Source organism: Plectropomus leopardus, chromosome 12 (assembly GCF_008729295.1).
Source record: "Plectropomus leopardus isolate mb chromosome 12, YSFRI_Pleo_2.0, whole genome shotgun sequence".
Taxonomy (NCBI): Eukaryota; Metazoa; Chordata; class Actinopteri; order Perciformes; family Serranidae; genus Plectropomus; species Plectropomus leopardus.
Window position 1 is genome coordinate 9,454,969 of NC_056474.1, and position 15,615 is coordinate 9,470,583.

Below are 15,615 nucleotides of genomic sequence, written 5' to 3' on the forward strand. Positions count from 1 at the left end.
AGAGATCGCCATTAAGTATGACTACAAAGAGAGAAGGAAGCTCTGAAGTTTTCAAGTGTCACAGTATTTTGACAGGTTGGGATATCTGTGCATCTGTAATGTCAGTAATGTTTGAAGTCATCATGATTGATGTGGGTGTGTGTGCACTCACCTGTGTGGCGGGGCCTGCTTCACAATACTGGTGACACTGTTCGCAGTGATGAAAGGCATTGTGGGCTGCAAACCTGCTCAGACGAATAGACTTGGTCTCTCGTTTTGCTGGTGTTTGACTCTCGCCTTCTTGCTTGAAATCTGCAAAAATCAAACATGTTCACATTCTTTCTCTGAGTTTAAGATAAAGGTCCAGGGTGTAGGATTTAGGTGGATATACTGACAAAATTGAATATAATGTAATTAATATGTTTTCTCTAATGTTCTCTAATGTATTCAGTGTTTTTACTGGTTGAAAGCATTTGATTCAGAGAGAAAAAGACCTCTGCGGATACTAGTAAAAACTGAGTGTTTTGGAGAGGAAGAGACCTCTGGAGATAATTTGGCTTAGAGTAAAACCTCCTGAATAATGAACACTGAAGGAAATCTAACTGGGAGAAGTTTCAGCTGCTTGCAATCAGCAATCCTCACAGCTAGATGCCACTAAATCCCCCAAAATCGTACACACCGTTCTTTAGATATTAAAGTCACATCCATGCTGTTTTTAAAACGCCAGATGAAAATGTCTTTATGTGTTTGCATATTTCTGCTGACCTTTTAAGGACTTTGGCATCTTGTCACTGTAAACTGGGCTAGCCTTCCTGAACTTAGGGTCCCGGGGGTTGGAGTCAAAGGGCAGCTTTCGAACTTCCTCAATGTCAGGAAGCTGGGAATTTACTGGAGTTGTAACCTCTGATGTTTCTGGAGATGAAAAGAACAGCAAAGCATTAAAAATTAGCATGACAGACACAATCTGACATTTGGTTCCTCATGGTGTGTTTATGTTATCACTGAATAAACAAGTCAGATAAATCCCAATGATCCTCACCTTCTTCCTCCTCCTCTTCCTCATCATAAACATCTACCTCCAACAGTCTGATGAGCATTCGGAAGAGGATACGAAGAAACTGCAGATAGGCACCAGTTTTTCCCACCTAGTAAAGGACAAAAAAAATATCATCCCTGTAATGTTACACTTTGATTTTCAGATGTATAATTAGTAAAATATGCAAATAAGTATTTAAATGTGCTTATAAAGGGAGCAGTACTTGTGTTTTGTTACCTGTGGGGGTCCACTGAGCAGCAGGCGTCGAGGATGTGGTACAGATGGGGCTTCGTAGTCGGCGTGATGCTGCCTGGCGATGGTCCACTGGCGGTAGTACATGCTCTGCTCTGCCCCCTGCAAGTTGTGAGTGATAAGCGGCCTAAGCGGGCTGCTCCAGGCTACATCTGCGTGAGGCAGCAGGGAGAACGAGCTCAACTGACTCCCCGACTCCCCCGCCAGCAGGTTGTATGCAGCCCGCGACATGATGACCGTCCGTGGTGACACCCGAGTGGGTTTAGAGTCTCGACCGCACTGTGTGGACTGGCTTGGCCTCTGGGTGGAGGAGGACGATGGGGACGGGGAGGATGAGGAGGAACTGGAGTAAAGAGAGGGAGGGGCCTTGGAGGCTTTAGAGGTGTTTGAGGGGAGCTGGCTTCCCATGGAATCGCACTCCTGCTTGAGGCCTTGTGTTAACGTGCCTATGTCCGAGGTGACGGCACCTTCGGGTGGGCAGGTGGAAGTGGAGGGCTTCTGGGAAGAGTCGGCAACGTCAGATGAACTGACACCATTCTCGGCCAAAGAGCCTGAGTGGAGACAAGGAAAGGAGAAATACAGATACAAATAAGGCTAATATCAAGATATTACTCAACCCTTTAACAGCTGGACATCAGTTTTCTTCTGGTGTGTTCAGACGCCTTTCACTAGCATTTAAACCGCTGAAACCTAAGAACCTTGGTTTAATTTTTTTTTAATACACGGGGAAAAATGCAAAGAGTAACTTAGAAAAATCCCACAATGTCTTAAAAAAAATTAATTGAAAAAGGGACAAGACAATGACCTGAAAAATATCTGGACTGGATTCTTAGATATTATCAAAAAACGAGGGAATATGTCTGGAACTTTATAATTATAAATCTTATGTGAGAAAAACAAAGTTCTCTTTGTGAGTAATTGATATACAAATGATCATTTTGGGGGTGAAGTATTCCTTTAAAATTCTGGTGGGACTCACCAGAAGTTCTGGTTGCAGCGCTGCCATTGCTCTGAGGCCTTTCCAGCTCATCTCCATCATTCAAGCTGGGGGCGGCCTTCTCTCCGTCCGATTCTCGAGGGGCCGTGGCCTTCTTGGGCTCCTGGACCACAGCCATGGACACATAGGTGCAGGCCAGACCCACCTCCTGTTCCAGGGCTGTGCGAGTCAGGTAGCTGGAGTCTATTAGACGCAGGTCGCTGTACTTGAGGGACCTAGATGGTAAAAGTGTAGAGGAGATTGTTGCTGAGAAAAGTTTATATATTTGGATTTTCATTTTTTTGTGAATTCTTTGTTCACAGATCTTTGATTTTGGGGCATTTTAAGCCAAAACAAAATAATTTGTAAATTCTAAATGACATTCAAAATTTGATTAGAAATGTATTTAATGCTTGTGCTTCCAATCTAATGTGGTTTACTGATGCTGACACAACACAGATACACAATCCAGGACTGGTACACTGTGTGCAGGACAAACGTAACTGAACCTCTATTGTAAAGAAGACAACCACACTGGGTGAATGTAGACGTGTAAGATAACACTTGGAGGGTTAAGAGAAAAGGCAATGGTACACCAAGAGGAATTATAGATGAGCTAAAAGGAAATGTACAATACTTTCCATGATTGGCCATAACAATCTACTTATTGTGAGGTGTAAGGTTACCTGGGGAAAGTTTCTCCAAGAGGGTCCTTCCCTGTGAGGATAACTATGCATGGCAGCCCTTCCAGGTCCTCATAAGTGTGCGGTACCCAGTCTTCATTCTCACAGCCTCTCCACGCCTGCAGCAAAACATAATGATTACATATAACTTACTGCTGAGTTAAGTATATATAATTTAGAAGTAGATTAATGATGCACGCTGGGCTGATACTGGACTTAAATATGAAATTGGACATCGAAGGACTATTTTTTCCTTTCATTTCTTACAGATATCATGTCAAATTTTTTATTAAATAAGATATTTTTCTATTTATTTTTAAGCAAGCAGAATGGAGTCTTTATTATTTAAGATGTGAATCAGTCACACTGTTCAAAAGAGCTAAGAATAAAGCCGAAAAACATTCACTGGCGGTGTTTCAGTGGAGATACTTGGTGCTTTAAATGAGCTTTGAGATTAATCTCTAGGTTGCAAGAAGAAAAAAAAAGTCTGAGAAAAGGAGATAAGTGAGTTCTGGGAAGTCAATTTTCTGATAATCACTTCAGACTTCTCCATAAAATCCAATTTCATTTAAATCCTGGTATTTATTATTACACTTGAGTGTTACTTTCTTGAATACATCATAGCAATGTTGCATAAATACTTAAAATATAACAGAAATATAATAAGAAAGACTCATGTGACAGTTTTTTCTCACCCTGAGGCGACTGGTGAAGTTTCTGGGCAGGTTGAGTTCGGAGGCGGGGCTTCCCAGCAGCACAGCAAAGCACAGCTGGAGCCCCAGTTTGTCCCTCACGTCCTCCAGTCGCTCCCGCGCCAGCATCGCCAGCTGCAGCGAGGGGACTCGAACCAGCAGCATGTGGCCCCGGCCCTGGGAGCCCTCTCTGCTGGGGGCGTTGATCAGGTCCTCCACCATGGCCAGGGTCTCTGGGGTGATGTGGTCTCTCAGGGACGGGGAGGAGGTCAGAGCCATCATGGCCTCAGTGTACTGCTGAATCAGCAGGTAGCTGCGAATCACCATGCTGTGCAGGTGCGGATGTCTGGGAAACACAGCATTTTATGATGTCTTTTAGAAAACACAGATGCAATTCTGACATTTTTTGACATACACACTTCCAGAAAATGCCATTTCAAAATGACAGAAAACACACATGTATAAGATTTGATTTTGTGTGACATGTTGATATATGTTAATGATTTCTGTGTGCTGACACCACCCCGACCTTTCAAGCAGTGTGTGAACCATCTTCTCAAATGCATCATCACAGCGCAGAATAGGGCTGGCCACGCCCCACTGCAGGGAGCTGCTGTAGTCCCTCAGGCCAAAGTAGAGCAACTCATTAGGAGACTGCTCCCCCTGCTGGAAGACAATGATAGTAACAACATGACATACTCTCTTAACCCTCCTGTTATGTTCAAGGAACTGCAATAATGCTCCTGGATCAAAACGACTCTGTGCATGTTTAACCCCCTCAAAGTATATTTTCCCCATAAACATTAACTCTTGCTCAATTAATACAATTATATTATTAATAAGTGTAATCAAGTTTTTCACATCTTATAGAGCATGGGTTTTAAAGCTGACTTCTAACACACACTTCAATAAAAAAAGTGGTTTCAAATTTCATTTAGAAAGTAGTAATGGAGCATCTGTTTAGAAAAAAATAAAAAAAACCTTCCTGTTTTCAATCTTTTTGGGGTTACTGTAACTGATAATGATTATTAAAATAATTAAAACACTGTTACTACTATAATACAGGGATATTTGCTAAAATTTGCAGTTTTGGTATCATGAAAAATTCCACTGGTCTGCAACCCTTTTGATTGTGAGCCTTTAAAAATGTTCTTATACTTGCCATTGAGAGTAGGTGTTTTAATTCTCTACATGTTACTGGATATCTGTTGTTTTTTATTGTGGATTTGTCTGTAACTTCTCCTACGCTGCTGTCTTAGCCAGGTCTCCCTTGAAAAAGACTGGTTTAACATGAGTTAAATAGAATAAATACAATTATGCAGTAATTCAGAGGAAATGATAATTTTGAAACTTTTTTTGACTCCATACCTCTAGACTGCCCTAAAAGATAAATAATTTAATATCTTAATAGTCAATAAGGATAAAGTTACCTCTCCTGATAGTGTAGGTGAAATCTAAGTCCACCAGGTGGAGAAGTTAATCCACAAAACTGGCCTCAGCATGCTGCCATAATAATGACATTTAAATGACTTTAACTGAACTATGGCTTTTTTTTAAAGAATCAAGTATTAGACATTCTTTAATGATGACTTGCAGGCCTTATTCTGTGCATTCACAACATTTGGGGAGTTAGAATAATACTCACCAGACTTTCGTTGGAGGGCCAGTGAACTTCATTGTGTATGCTGATGCGGGACTGGCGAGTCTGCAGTGTGTACGGGAAGCAGCTGACCTGCAAGACCAGGAGGTTCATGGCATCGAGGACTTCCTGACAGTTCACCACACGGTCAGCCAGACCCTGCAGCTCGCCATGGCACACCGAACCTGACAGAGCACTGGGGAGAAAGGAAGACAAAGTGTTTGAATATTTTGATGAAAATAACATTTAACATGGATGCAAATAACAACTCCATTAGGGACATGCTTCTTTTACATTTATTCTGCTAACTGCCCAGTATGTTGTAGGTCGTTCCCAAGAAAAACCCTCCGGGAAAACAGGAAGTGATCTATTTTATGTTTCTGGCAGCAACAAGAGTAGCTTGGAATAAGACCGTGGCAGCTGGCAGCAGTAGCAACAATCTCTGAACAGGAATGCAAAATGTCTGCAAATGTTCTTAAGTATATCAGACTGAATGTCTATGTAAAGTTAACATATATATATATTTATGTATATTTCTATGATGTTGATGTCAGGGGATGAAAAAAATAAACACCTTATTTTAACGAAAAAAAACAATGCCTACAAATGTCAAACTGCATCAACATAAAATCCGGCAAAAAGTGTTTCAAATATCACTTAAAATATAATTTCTAAAAAATAAAAGAAAACAAAAACAAATTTGTGATCTAAAATAACCCAGTCTACATTTGATCAAAATTCAAGGTTGCAGATACTGTGTGCTGTATTTGTTTTCATTTGCTTGCAGCTGTTCTCCTCTCTGCACTTTAATCAGTGTAGAAAAAGGACAAGGCCACATTCACCGCCACAACATTTCGTTTTCTCACACAGATTTGGATTATCAACAAAGCAAAGTAGTGTCAGTGGGGTAATTTTACCTTGTGAGGTCGACGTGTGAGTTGTCGTGGATGAGGACAAACAGGGTGTAGGGGTTTTGCTTGACTTTCCTCATGAAGGCCTCCATCTTGGTGTGAACGTCACCGTCCAGACGCACCACGTACTTGTCTGATTTCTGGTGGGCTGAGCAGACGTCTTCGATTCCCAGGTCGACAAGAACTCCTGAAACAAGAAATTAGTAAAACAACACTGCTGGAACACCGAGTCTTGAGCATGGAAAGTTTTAAAACCAATGTGCAAAAATCCTCCCAGAAACTTTATTGTGTTGTTATTTATGATGTACACAAACCTGATTGTCGGATGCGCTGTGCCGTCTGGTGTACCAGGATGTGAGATGGAGGAACCAAAACAAGAAAGTCCACTTTACAAAATCGCCCCAAGTCCAGATTCTGGGTTCCTGAGTCAGCGATGGAGCAGACTTGAGAGAGGAGACTCCGAGCCACGCTCAGCTGGGTCGGATAGATCTGGAAGACCTTACTCAACAGCTCTGCTGCAGGAAAATAAAGAGGGAGAAAGTATCAGTACAGTTATCAATATATTGTGCAAAAATAAGATTTAACATCTAGTAATTTAAAACATGGAGGATACTGCTGTCTTTCACAAATATTGCTGTACGTTTATTGTAATTTATTGACAAGAGAATTTGGTCATTTTCACCAAATGAGCAAAAACTTTTCAATTTTACTTTATTAGCCATATGTAGATTAGAGGTTCAGAGGGCCAACAGTACAACAAAATGTACAGATAAATTTAAATAAAAAATGAACATAAAATTGATAAAAAAATAAAGACAAAATAATATAAAAACATGAAAAAAAACAGATTAAAATAAAAAAGAAATGAACATATAACTATAATTAATATATAAAGATAAAGCAAAATAGACAAAAATAAAATACGATAAAAAACAACAGATAAAAATAAAGTAAAATAGCTATCTAACGATCTATGCAGAATATATTGATTTTTCTTGAATGTTAAAAAAAAAAAAAAATCTGCCCTGGCAGGTGAACCAAGTCATTCAGTGAGTCTGATAAATTGCAGTCTAACCTCTATCTGATGGTGGTGACATGCTGGCAGCCTCTGGGGAGTGGATGTGGTCAGCGGCATCGCCCTGGAAAGGCTGGATGACCTGTCCTTTTCGACGCCGCTGGTATCGCACCAGCTGCTTGTCCAGATTGTCCCCTAAAAAGAACGGGTCACCATAGTCACACAAAGACACTCAGCCAGACATGCAAGCTGTTACAACATGAATATTCTCTTGATATTCAGCACAGCCTCTGTATAAAATAGATACAAAATGTAGACACCATGTTCTACTTTAGTCCTTGAAATTCAGACAAACTCATAATGCCAAACTTGTCTTGTGATTAGTTTAGTTCATTATATAGAGCTGGATAAAATAGGGACAGTCCATCCCAAAATACATATTTTTCCTCTTACCCGTAGCTCTATTTGTCAGTCTAGATTGTTTTGTTGTGAGTTGCCGAGTGCTGGAGCACTACACCCACGACTCTGCAGCCCCACCAAAACAATCTAAACCGACAGATAGCCGTAAAGGTAAGAGAAAAAATATGTATTTTTGATTTTGGGGTAAACTGTCACTTCAAGTATAATATTTTGCTCTGTGTAAATTTACTGATAAAATGCTTGGCAAACATTTAGGTAAGACAGTATTTTACAATCTTTTGGATGCTTTTTTTACTGCAACAAAAACAAGTACATGTTGTGTAGACGCAGCTCTCACCTAGCGACGTGGTCTTAAAGTGAGACGCCAAGACGCTGACTTTCCCTGTGATGAGTTCGTAGCTGATCTCCTTCAGAAACTCGTTTGTAGTCAGCATTCCCTCTGCTAAGGCCCGAGCTTGGTACTTTCCTGAGTCACATAACACGCACATTCAGATTAGATTCACGGTAACTAAGTAGCAACCAGGCTTAATGATTTCATGTGCAACCAACACTCACCCAAAACAAGCACACAGAACTCGTTGCCGCTCATTTTGGAGGCACATATAATGACTACATATGTGGGCATGCACTTCTGGTGTTGAGGACCCTCGCTGAGAGACCGAAGTGACTCAGAGATGCCTTCTCCCAGAGAATTATGGGTGACCACTACTTGGACGCTGCCCCCTGAGACACTGGCTTCCAGCCGAGCCAACCAGGGCAGCTGGGACGGGGAGATGGCAGGACCCCTGGGACAGCACAGCATGGCCTTCAATACAATCTGCTCCAGCTCCTCCCTCAGAGGAATCTGCTCCAAGCCTGCGGGAAAAATTCCAACACGACAAGACGAAACCAGTGATATAAAAGTTTGCATATGACAAGATTAGATATTTGTTTTGCAGTGTTTTTTTTTTAGATAAGAAGTCAGCACCTCCAGGTCATCCACCCCACTCACTACCCTGTGTGTTTGATAACAGCAAACAAGCAAAATGTCAGTGCAAATACCACTGACAGCGAGGCTGCTTACCTAAACGTGCAAGATACTGTAACGTGAGCAGAATCATGGTCTCCACAGAGAGAAGCTGGCTGCTGTTGAGGCCCAGCGTCTCCAGGGTTTTCTCAGTCAGCTGGCTGCTCTTATAGCAGCTGACCAGCAGAGGGCTCACAACTATGTCCCCAACATTCCCATAGAAATAAGGTAAAGTGCCATGCCCTGAAAAGAAAGGTTTTCATTAGACAAATTGAAAACTATAGTAGACATAGTTATAGGACAACAACTAACAACTTGATATTTGCTTAACTGAATTGTAGAACATTGTATAAAGTTAACAGTTATTATGAGTATACGCCTGATATTTAGACACTTAAAGGAATACTTCAACCACAAAATGATTTTCTGTGAATCCATTAGTCATGCTGTGTCAACTTGAATTAGTGGAGAAAATTTCGTTTTTCTAGCATGCCTCCATGGTGAATGAAGAATCCAAAACAGAAAAAAACACTGAAGTAAATGGGGGCCACATTTAACAACAATAAAACGATATCAAAACATCCATTTACAAAATCTCAGATATCGTAGAGGTTTGTATATAAAATTTGGGAAGTTGTTGTAGAATGTGAATGTATATATAGGGATATAATTAAATTATAGGGAATAATTAAGTGTGTAATTCTTCCTACTCCTTTTCGAACATGTGATATTTAAATTTAAGTGGCTTGAGTATTTGTTATTGAGATTGACGTATAGGATGTTTTTTGTTTCGTTTTTTGTCTTTTTGTTTTTGTTCATTACTTTTGCTGTACGCCTTGTTTGCTTTTATTTGTGCGTTTTGTTTACATGTGTCAAAATAAAGATTAATTTGTACAAACTCTCGCACAACTTTTGCAGCATAACCCAGGTCTCATTTATCCAGTTGTATGTTCTGTAATCCTCAAACACATGTGTTTTTGTTTAAAATAATGTAGTAGGAGTCTGGCTTTAAAGAAAGCATAGATAAGCTTCTCTTTCAGTTTAGATAGATTAGATAGTTTTGATTTTAACGAAAATGCATGTGTTGAGATAAGTACTGAGCATATGACAGAATAAATGAGGCTTGGATTATGCCTACACGAGTTGTGTATGAGTTTGTAAACTTATATTTTGATATGTTTTGCTGTTGTTAAACATGGCTCCTATTTCCTTAAGTTCATCCCCAATCAGTCAATAAATCAGCATGTTCCCCATTATACATGGAAGCATACAAGAAAAACTAAGTTATCTTCAGAAATTTAAAGTAACGTGGGATGACTTATTGATTTAACAATAGTCATTTTGTGGGTGAAGTGTTCCTTTAATATTTCCACACAGTTACAAAAGGTAGCTGTGACAAGCTGGATAGGAGATGGCGAACCGAACTAACCTTTAGGACTAAATCAAAACAAGAGATGAATAACATTTTATTTAAAATATGTTGTGTTATCCAATTATGTGCTAAAATACAGACGGTTCAATGGAAAAATGTGTGTACACCAAGAATAACAATAATTTTCTTCTTACAGTGTGATATATATTTAAAATATATTTCAGAAATGGGTGAACCTACATGAACTCACTTACTGAAATTCAGTCTTTACAGTTAAAACATTAAAATATTTGGTATCAGTGTTATGATGAGAGACATTTTGTCAGCTGCTAAATTGAAATACTCTTCTGAAAAAACTTTGTTGGTGGTTGGTTTCCTGATAACTTTATATTGCTTAGTGGTCAAACTCTGGTTTTGTTTTTCTGACACCGATAATCATCATCATTTTGCTATGTCCTGCAGGATGATATTCATTTTGCAGTACTAAAAAAAGAGCAGATTACTAAAATTAAGCTTTTACCAATAAGGATGACAGGGCGAAATCCTGAAGAGTTGAGCAGGTTGTCGGGGACGATGACCGTCTCTCCAGCGGTGATAGGTTGGGGCTGAATGACTCCTGACACTTGTGGCTGAGGAGGGGACACTCCTAACACAGAACCTGGAGGGAAATAAAGAAATTACACATCCATACTATATCACTCAACAGCATATTCATGTTTCACATAATCCAGAAACATGGCAGTAATATCTGTGACTGTTGTCTGTAATCACAGTACATTCATGTTACAACTGAAAAAAAAAAAAAGCAGGAAGGAAAATTTATTTCAAATGATGCTTGAACATGTAACCAAAATAACAGAAGCGTTCCTGAGTCATGCATTTTTTTTAACCATTTCTGCAACAGTCTCTCCATCTCTGTCTCCATGGAGATATTGGGTGAATCATGTGTAACAACAAGAGAACATCAAGGATGTGGCAGACTCATCTCCGACCCAGAGGGAGGCAGGGTATTAACACCACATGCTCCTAAGTGCACAAAAAACACATTTCTGCACACACGTGCTTACACACACACACACACACAGTGAAATGAGCTAAAAGAAGACACATGACATAAGAGGGTCAATTTACAACCCTGCACACACACTGACTTATCCCATTTCTGCTCAAAGAGTCGTCATGATTGGGTTCGTGAACTGACCTGGAGAACAGACTATTGGCCGGATGGCTGGAACAGGGACGGCTGTGGGTGGGACAGGTACCAACGAGTTGGGATGCCAGCTCCGGTGGCGCTTCTTTGGAGGACCCGAGTTCATAGCATTGGATACTAAACAAAACAGATCCAGAGACCAACATCAAAACAGAAAATAAAGGGGACAAAAAGGAGTATATCACACAGTTTGCTTCAAAAATATGTGACTTTTTCTCTCTCCTCAAAGAGAGAGACTTACCAGGACTGTCTCCTAAGTCAGCAGTGCGATACCCCTGACCCTGAGGCCCTAAAGAGACCTGGGAGGGACTCAATAAAGGAGGACGGCCATCAACACTCAGGCCATTTGTCGGTCCGTTCACCCTCAGAGCTGTGGGTACTGAAGATGCACATGCATGAGAATTTAATCATTTTAAAAATTACATATCATACACCAAATCAGACAAGTTGAAATACTGACCTGATGATGGCGCTAAAGGAACTGTTATTTTACTATGAGCCAATAATTTTGATTCATTCTGTGGGTGGAGACCATGCTTGTCTGTGTAAAAAAAAAAAATCATAGGACTTTGCCTAATAGTTGTTGAGCTATTAAAATAAAACCTATTGTCATATCTGTAACTGTGCTGAGCAATACATAAAAATAAGTCAGCACTAATATTGGCTTATTGATTTCCTATGCATGACCGTCTATTGCCAATGACCGGATTGGACATTTTGCAATCTCATATTCACTGTGTTTGCAATACACTAAAACATTGATTGGTGTGTGTAGCCTTTGCCTGTCAATATCACAACCTTGTAAAGGAGCTAATGGATAGCAAAGCCTTAAAAAGTCATTACAGCATTCCTTCCTTCAGTATTGATTGGTGTGTAAATACAAGTACACACACATGCATCTGTTTGTCGTGTGTGTGTGTGTTTGTGTGTGTGTGTGTGTGTGTGTGTCTAAGCAGGCCGTAGCAGAGGCTAATCTAGGCTCCATGGTCAGCCACAGCTCCATCTGCCTTATGCTGAAACACATACTGTAGCTAAGCAACCCTTTTCAGCATAAATGCAAGGCCATATCAGTGTAACTCTTGCAAAGGCAAAGGATTATCAGCAACCAAGTCCTTGCAAATGCCTCCGCCAAAGCCTGGACACAACTAGGAATGTGATGTAATGTTCAAGTGTGTTTCTCTTGTATCATCTATCTCCTTTTTTTCCTAGATTAAGTGTTTCAAACCTGGATCAACATCAGTTTTCTTCTGTCAAACGCTTTTTACAAACTGTTTAATTCTTTGAAACCTAGGCAAATCGGTTTGATTTCTTCCTAAATAATGCGGGAAAAGCAGTGAGCAATTGGCAAGAAATTGGTCAAAGGTGGTTAGACTTATTAAAAATATTATCATTATTATTATTATTATTATTATTATTATTATTATTATTTACTACTACTACTAGTAGTAGTAGTAGTAGTAGTAGTAGTAACGGCGGAATTAAAAAAAAAAACAAACAGAAAACTATATTCATAAATCGTATAACTGTATATTTAAAATTATGTTATTGAAAAAAAAATTGTTCTTAATTGTCAGCATCTTTTTTAAGGTCAATTCTTGTTTGTTTTTTTACCTTTCTTGATTTCTTTCTTTTTAAGTAATTTGTTTACTAATTAATTTGTAATTTGTAAACTTTATTAATTTTTATCTCTATTTTCTGGGCCATGTTTTATAAGGTTGCCTTCTCTCCATGTTTTTGCAAGAAATCAAACCAGTTTGCTCAGGTTTCAAAGGGTTAATAATATATCAGTTAGACAGGGATTAGCTGATAAAACAACATTAAATCACATGTATTAAAAAAGAGCTTCACCTATTGGTAGAGTCTTGTTGCCAGGTGTGGATGACGGAGGTTTGAGGAAACTGCAGTCTCTGCTGAGGTCCTGACTCCCAAAAAAGACAGAGGATGCCTGCGTCGTTCTGTTGGGTGGAGAATCTGAAAGTAAAAACAAGATCATAAATTATCATTAAAATACACCCTGCAGTTCAAACACCCATTACCTGATTGGGTTGCCTTTGGCCTTCATGCTACTAATCAAACGGCAACTTTTCTGCATCCATCTTCCACAGCAAAATGAAACCAAACTATAACTCTCCTTTTCCTTTTAGATGATAATTTTAACTGGAGGTTGAGAAGTACATGTTACGGTGTTCAACCAGCGACCTCTCTGCCTGAAGGTGTGCCTGAAGGTCGCAGCAGTCAGGAGATTTAAGACGAGGGGTTACGCTTACAGCTGTCTAACACATTAATGTGCAAGATCTCTGCTGACAGGCAGCTCACAGGTTCACAGCAAATCAATATTGTAAGCCCTGGAGCTTTATTTTCAATCAGAGAAGGAACAGGCACTCTTGTTGTGAGAGGTCAGAGAAGAAACATTTCCATCAACATCTACAGACAGAATCTGTCTCTGAGATGCAATTATTGGTTGACATGAAGAAATTATTTCCTTTTTCTGTATAAAATATTGCAATATGACAAAAACTGTTGCAAGCAGTAATAAAAATATTTACTTCTGATAAAAAGGATTCATTTGCAAAAACAGGTATTATTATTTCACTAAATCATGTTTTTTTTGTAAAATCCAGGGAATATTGATCACATTTTTGTTGGTTTGTTTTGATAAGAGATCTCCATTTTTTTTAAAAAAATTTAATTATTTTTTTTATTTTTGTACTCAAGGGAATATTAATTGGACTAGTGTTGATTCCTCATTTTTTTTTTAAAAAAAAATCTCTGTTAACATATATCTGCATAATATGTACCCAGAATCTGTAGGCAATGGAGCAAGATTTTGGTTTCAGAAGTGTTCTGGCTTCCGTTTCTAGTCTGTGTGTTGTCCGCTTGTATTGAGAGTCATATTGACCAATCCCGTTTTAGCAGCAGGCATACAACCCGTGTGAAGAGGGAGCACCGCTGGCCAAAATGCTAACTGGAGCAGACCCGAGAACTCTGGCAAGAAAGGAAAACTCTTTTTTAAAGTGGCTCTGTACACGTGTTTTTATTGTTCTATTGAACTTTTGTGTGACTTTTTGTGATGTTATGAGTCTCATGGGTGTAAATGCTTTTTCATATTGTTGGGGCCCCCTACTGAAGGTGATTTTCTGTCATTATGTGATAGACAATTAAGTTTCTTGACCTTTGAATCTTGAATCAGCTATTGTCTGAAAAGAATTTAGCTTTATATTAGCTTTTCTTTTGAATGTATCTGCATTCATGTGCAGATATCTGTTTATAGAGATCAGCTGAAATAACTGGTGCACAAGAAGAGGAAGTCTTGACCTGAATATCTGCTTGTTACACCGGATCTCACGAAATATTGACCGTTGCCCCCAGACACTAATCTTCTTCAGACCAAGCAGCAACCTCTGAGGCTGATAAATGAAGCCAGTGCAGGAGTGCCAAAACTGCAGTTCAATTAAAAACCACTTGAGGTTGGCTCCAAAACTCCCTAAAAATCCCTATAGACCTCCAGTGTCACAATGCCCAATTTTACAGCAGAAATAAACATGTTGACAGCCTGGTATAAAAGACGGTTTTGGGCTCTATTGCTAAATTACTCAACTGTTTACATTTTAATAAGGTCAAAAGTTATGCATATTTAAAGGCAGGGCTGCTTGAGTGACAGGCTGTCTGAGTAAGATCCACCACTCACTCCTCCACAGCTTCATTTATTCATCCAAATATGGTCACTTCTGGATCCAAAACACCACAATGGCAACAGCCAAAATGCCAAACTCGAGGCTTCAAACAGTAGTACACACACCAGAGGGTGACGTCAAGGTGCTTCAAACTGATAGCTGATGGGTTACCAGATTTAATCTTTTAAGGACTGGCTTTTTTTGCTGTGGAAATTAACTCTTTGTATGTCCATTACACCAAAGCATCTCAAAATGAGACAGAAAAAGAATCCTCTTTGTCACAAACGCACTCAAGAATAGCTACATTCAGTGGTTCAAGCTTCAGCTAATTAATTTCAGGGCTTGACCACCAACATCACCACCTATTTCTATGGCAACAACATAAACCTTCAGATGCAATCACTCTATTTGGGGAATACATTTCGGATTGTCATTAAAAAGAGAATGGAGGCACAAAGTGCAACGCAACTTTTGTCAGATTTAAGTCAAGCCTGAATTGGATCACTGATTATTTGTGCATCGGGAAGTCCCACCTGAAAGGGAGAACGGAGAGGAGCTGTGTCCACTGGCGCCTCCGTTTTCTTTGCTGCTGAGAGACGAGGACGAGCTGGGTTTGGACGTCGACGCGCTGCTGGAGAACTGACGGGTTTTACAGTCTGAGGAGGAGCAGAGAGGAATGACCAAAAAAAAAAAGAAAAAAACTGTGACAAACAGTACGGACACAGCACATCATCAGAGTATAATATGAAT

At 39.6% G+C, this 15,615-nt stretch overlaps 1 protein-coding gene across 1 annotated transcript in view; it reads right to left on the minus strand.

Annotated features, from left to right (window-relative positions):
• The window catches only part of greb1l (GREB1 like retinoic acid receptor coactivator), a 52,982-nt gene that overhangs the window by 6,255 nt on the left and 31,112 nt on the right, over window positions 1-15,615 (minus strand). Inside the window, exons 7-26 of the mRNA XM_042498453.1 lie at window positions 15,399-15,521; window positions 13,040-13,162; window positions 11,433-11,570; window positions 11,183-11,308; window positions 10,502-10,639; window positions 8,667-8,852; window positions 8,159-8,458; window positions 7,941-8,069; window positions 7,244-7,378; window positions 6,483-6,683; window positions 6,175-6,355; window positions 5,264-5,453; window positions 4,148-4,284; window positions 3,622-3,964; window positions 2,930-3,045; window positions 2,247-2,479; window positions 1,253-1,818; window positions 1,019-1,124; window positions 745-891; window positions 152-291 (exon numbers count right to left, since the gene is read on the minus strand). Of these exons, the coding sequence (XP_042354387.1) occupies window positions 152-291; window positions 745-891; window positions 1,019-1,124; window positions 1,253-1,818; window positions 2,247-2,479; window positions 2,930-3,045; window positions 3,622-3,964; window positions 4,148-4,284; window positions 5,264-5,453; window positions 6,175-6,355; window positions 6,483-6,683; window positions 7,244-7,378; window positions 7,941-8,069; window positions 8,159-8,458; window positions 8,667-8,852; window positions 10,502-10,639; window positions 11,183-11,308; window positions 11,433-11,570; window positions 13,040-13,162; window positions 15,399-15,521 (3,758 nt within the window). The remainder of the gene's footprint in view (window positions 1-151; window positions 292-744; window positions 892-1,018; window positions 1,125-1,252; window positions 1,819-2,246; window positions 2,480-2,929; window positions 3,046-3,621; window positions 3,965-4,147; window positions 4,285-5,263; window positions 5,454-6,174; window positions 6,356-6,482; window positions 6,684-7,243; window positions 7,379-7,940; window positions 8,070-8,158; window positions 8,459-8,666; window positions 8,853-10,501; window positions 10,640-11,182; window positions 11,309-11,432; window positions 11,571-13,039; window positions 13,163-15,398; window positions 15,522-15,615) is intronic.